The sequence below is a fragment of the Nematolebias whitei genome, chromosome 1 (assembly GCF_014905685.2).
Source record: "Nematolebias whitei isolate Nwh7 chromosome 1, NemWhi1, whole genome shotgun sequence".
NCBI lineage: Eukaryota > Metazoa > Chordata > Actinopteri > Cyprinodontiformes > Rivulidae > Nematolebias > Nematolebias whitei.
Window position 1 is genome coordinate 88,859,545 of NC_056498.1, and position 4,951 is coordinate 88,864,495.

At 39.5% G+C, this 4,951-nt stretch overlaps 1 protein-coding gene across 1 annotated transcript in view; it reads right to left on the reverse strand.

The window, feature by feature from the left end:
* Positions 1–2,034: 2,034 nt before the first annotated feature.
* chchd1 (coiled-coil-helix-coiled-coil-helix domain containing 1) overlaps positions 2,035–4,951 on the reverse strand; it is an 8,295-nt gene continuing 5,378 nt past the window's right edge. The window contains exons 2-3 of the mRNA XM_037688245.1: positions 3,053–3,171; positions 2,035–2,263 (exon numbers count right to left, since the gene is read on the reverse strand). Of these exons, the coding sequence (XP_037544173.1) occupies positions 2,153–2,263; positions 3,053–3,171 (230 nt within the window). The 3' untranslated portion in view covers positions 2,035–2,152. The remainder of the gene's footprint in view (positions 2,264–3,052; positions 3,172–4,951) is intronic.

The window sequence follows — 4,951 nt, forward strand, 5'->3', positions numbered from 1 at the left end:
GCCCTCACAGGTCAAAGGTGGATGTTTGCCTCAAAATGTCCTGTAATAAATCTGTCTATCCTTCAACATTTTCTGACTGTATGGTTTGTTTCTCCTCAGATTTCTCATGGTGTAACCCTTAACCAACTGCTTTCTACATGCAAGTTGATTAAACCATGTTAACAACAATCCTCTAACAAAACACGAAACAAAGTCAGAGAAGAAAAAACTTTAGTTTATAAATGCAGGTTTCAGGCTGCAGTGTGTCTGTTAGCAAGTAGATAGTCTTTCATTCTTCTTCACTTTGGACTGTGGGAGAAGCTGCTGTTTAAAGCACCTACAGACAGGGCACCTGTTGATTCAGGTTTCACTCTACTGTACGTTTAGACACGACTTTACATTTTAAACAGTTCAAATTAAATCCCAAGACTGATCATCCTGTAAAATCAGTTTGTATTTGTCTGCCTTTTTTGAAGCATCCACGGTTTGTGTTTTACTTGAGCAACACTTGTAAATATGCTTGTAATTAATAAAAGAGCATGCTTTAATGATCACAAGTTGTTTATTTTTAAAGTCAAGGGGAAAAAAATCCTTTCACATCTAGTTTTAAAAAGCACAAAGGTGTATTTGCTTCAGGACGGGATCAGATTTGAACCAAACAAATTGAAGTAAGTTTTAATGAGCTTCACGTGGTTTTTGCACATTCAAGCCCCACATGCAGAAATGTGTCATTAAAACACCAACATACATTTAAATTTTATTTCTTGTTATTGTTTGTAAGGAACCAGTGGGACATTTACAGCTTTCAGAGTGAAAAGGGTCAAGGTTCTGCATCCACACAGTTTGTTATAAATAAGCTGTCAGACTCGAAGGCTGCGAGGACTCAGTTCAAGTCTCACAATAAATTAAAACATTTCACAGCTCATGTATCTCTGCTGGTTTTAGGTTTCTTTTTTCCTGCCCACACGCCACCTCCTCCACTCAGCAGGTCAGCAGTGTCTCACCAACCACAGCTCATCACTGTTCGAAGATTAAAGTCTGGTTTTGAAAAGTCACGGCCAGGAATCTAGAAAATGGCTGTACAAAAGGACCTGCGTGTTCATCTTTAATTTAGCCCAAGTTTGTTGCGTTATTGCAGGTATATTATTATTGTCTGTTTAGCACATTTTTGTCTCTCTTGAAAACGAGTCTTCATGACTCGAGACTAATCTGTATAAAGGTTGAATGAATGAATTGTCCTTAATGGGTGTCCTCACACGATGATGCAATCCCAACCCTGTTCCTACTTGACGCATGCTGCAATTGTCAGCTCTATTCATCTTTTCAGTAATATGTGATGATCCTTATTTACTCTGCATATTGTTTTTATGTTTATGTTCATAATATGCAGTATGACATGATTTACTCACATTTGTTTCTGTTGTTCACAACAAACCACTCGGCACACATTCATCTTGACCCACAGCTGTAATCATGTTTGCGGAGTACAGAAGTTAAAGGTCTGTGTGGTGTCGTCCTGCGTACATCCTGCAGAACTGAACTGAATCCTGGCCTTGAGGTGGCGTTCTGGCCGAAACTCCAGATTGAGTTGTGACGAAACATCCACAGCCTTGCAGTCCTAACACGAGTTACATCACCTCTGGTACTTGTGAAAAGTCAGCTTTACTGGAATAAAATGTAAAAGGCTCTTAGTTCCTGCTGTTCTTGTTCTGTAGTTTACAGTTACATCTTTTCTCATTTTTGTTTACAACATCCTCAGAGCTTACGTTCAGGACTTTCTCTCCAACAATAAATATTTAATTGCTAAAGCTCTATTTAAAGTCTTAATTTACTAAACCTTGTTTGAACGCATTTTGGTTGCAAACCTTGGCTTTTATAAAAATTTTAAAATTCTTCATTCATAAAATCTGGGTTTGTTGCGAAATCCTAGAAGCAAAATGCCGTCACATTTTTAAATAACGTTTTAATGAGACAAACTGCACCAAGAAAAGAAATCGAGAACAGGCCGCATCAATGTCTTTAAAAGCATCAGAGTATTGGTCAGAAAGACGAATCTGATTTACACACTGCTTTATTTCAATAAATGTACAAATCTTACATCACGGTGGTCGACCGAACAAGTCATTTCTAATTTAGCAATAAAGTCGACCATATAAAAGCAAATATTTTCCTCTTAAATCTCTTTCCGCGGGTTGGGAAACCTCTTGAGCAGAGATGTGGCTTGTTTCGGTGTCAGACGTCCTCCGGGATTATTCATCACTTCAGACTTGTTGCTCTGCGCCGCCTGTCAAGAATGAAGAGGATTTTCAAACGATGCTTTTAGGAAAATTGTACTTTTACTGACAAATCTAGGATTCCCTGGAGCGGGCAGCACCAACATAAAAAGATGTGCCAAAGAGCTTGAATGTTTCTGAGCAGACTGCATGACGTGCACGTTTCACAAAGCTCAGTGACATGATTAACTTTTGGTTTGTGGTTCATGTACCTGGATGATGGAGCTTTGAAACCTCTTTAATCAGTGTTGTTTCAAGTTGTGTAGTTCTACACAGGTGGCATCTGCCACGCTCTTATTAAAACGTGCTGAACATTTGTCACTAACGTGAATCATTTGTGAAGCATGTTGTGTTTATAAAGTTAATGGAGGCAAGAAAAAGCATTAAAATAGTGAATTTATTTCCAACAAAAGGTTTGTCCACAAAATTTCTGAACCAAGTTTTACCTGTAATTCACTATTTGTATTATTCCAGTGTTTAATTGTGTCTATTAGTTCACACAATAAGCGTTAATATTTTCTATCCACTTTTTTCCCTTCAGAATCAGATGAGGAGGTGCTGATAGGTCGGAGCGTTTTGTTAGTAATCAAGTTCATGAAGCAGCTAAAAATGCAAATACTTACAACTTTTATGATCGTCATTGAGGCTAAACACCGTTAGCTTTATGAAGGAGTGCACACAAGCAGTCTGCTTCAGTAAACTCAAAAACCAGGAAGTGTGAGATGACTTTACAAACACGTGCACTATTAGACTGCTCTACAGCTCCACGCTGGAGGCAGCAGGTGAAAGCAGACACATACCTGAGCTTTCTTCACACACGCGTAGAAGGTATCGACCTCAGAGAAGCACAAACTGTCGACAAAGTTGTTCTGTTTCCAACAAGCCATCAGGACGTACATCTCAGCGACGCAGGTGGCCCCTGGAGAAAAACATTCAGGTTTATTTCTGGGTTCACACTGTCACATTAGGTTTACAGCTTAATACTGTGTGATTTGCCACAAACCCAAAAGGCAAAAGAACCATTTTAGTGCTTGTATTCTTTTTGTCCATCATCTTAGCAAAATGTCTCACGAAGCACTGGACAGAATTTATGAAACTCAGAAATTACTGGATGCATCTTCACAACTAATTCACTTTTGGAGTCAACCCAATTCAAGCTGACAGCCACGACTAATCAGGATCAGAATAAGCTTTATTATAATTGTACCGAAACAGTGAGATTATGTTCGTACAGTCGTCCAAAAGAGGGGCGGAGTGCACGTTGCTGCTGCAGCACGGCCCCTTATCCTTTTTCAGAATACTTTTTAGATAGAAAAGGGGAAAAAGCCACGAGGATAGTGGTATTACAAAAAAGATCTCTTCATACCTTGTCCCATCAGGACATGGTTTAACACATCAAAACTCTACCAGCAGCACATTTATAACACATTACATGTGCATCAGACGTCAAGACAGTGAGGTTTGTCCATGAAGCACTTCCAGATAGTCCATTGACCTGATAAGGTGTTGGTATCATCCAGCACAGCTCTGAGAAGCCTTCACAGAAGTGACACGGGGTGGGGGGGTGGAATAGACGAAGCTTTTCCTTAGTTTACACATAACCCAGGAGAAATTTGATAGTCATTCTGGTTCGAGGCCAACCAGGGGAGTCAGATTCAGATAAGCCACAAGTGTAGATTTTTGTTTTCAGGCAGACTGTTGTTTTTTTAATCTTGTCAGCTTTGGGCCCTGCTGGTACTTTCAAGATTCAAAATGGTCAGATTTGTGGGCATTCCACTGGTCCATGTTATAAGCCTCCTCCAAGGTCGCCTCCAACATGTTGGCCAGTCCCAGACGCTGTAAGTAACCTGCAATTAGAGCTGGGCGATATGGACCAAAATTAAAATCTCGGTATTTTCAGATAAATCGCAATACATGACATATATCTCAATATTTTTTTTCTTTCCATAAAGTAATAACAAAAATATATTTCTGAGTCAAAGCTTTGTCCCAGTTGTCACACAGGCACATTTATTAACAAACAGCTGTAACTCTACAAAATAAATGTAAAAAAATTAACTATTTACATATATTAAAGTTTTTGGGGTTTTTTTTACATTTATTTACATATATGGGCAACACGGTGGTGCAACTGGTAGAGCTGCTGCCTCTCAGCAAGAAGGTTGCCGGTTCAAATCCTGGTCCGGGGGCCTTTCTGGGTGGAGTTTGCATGTTCTCTCAGGGGCGGCTGTGGCTGAGTGGTTAGAGCAGTCGTCCTCCAATGCAAGAGTTGGGGGTTAGAATCCACCAGCAGTCACATGTTGAAGTGTCTCAGGACAAGACAGTGAACCCCTCGTTGCCTCTGATGTGTGTCCCATCAGTGTATGAATGTGATAAATCACCTATTATGCCCCTTTTCCATTAGTACCTGTAGTACCGGTACAGCACGGCTCTACTCCGTACGATACAGGTTGTGTTTCCATTATGCTTTCAGTACCGGTTCCAGTGGGCGGGGTTCAAATTGACGTCACCACCTCTCACCAGCTGGTGGCGCTGAGACGCAGAAACTGTTTTAAGTACAGGTTGAGAATTTATGTTATTTTAAAGTTGTGTATATGTATGTATGCATGTATGTGTGTATGTACATGTGTATAAATATATTTATATACACACGTATATATATATATATATATATATATATATATATATATATATATATA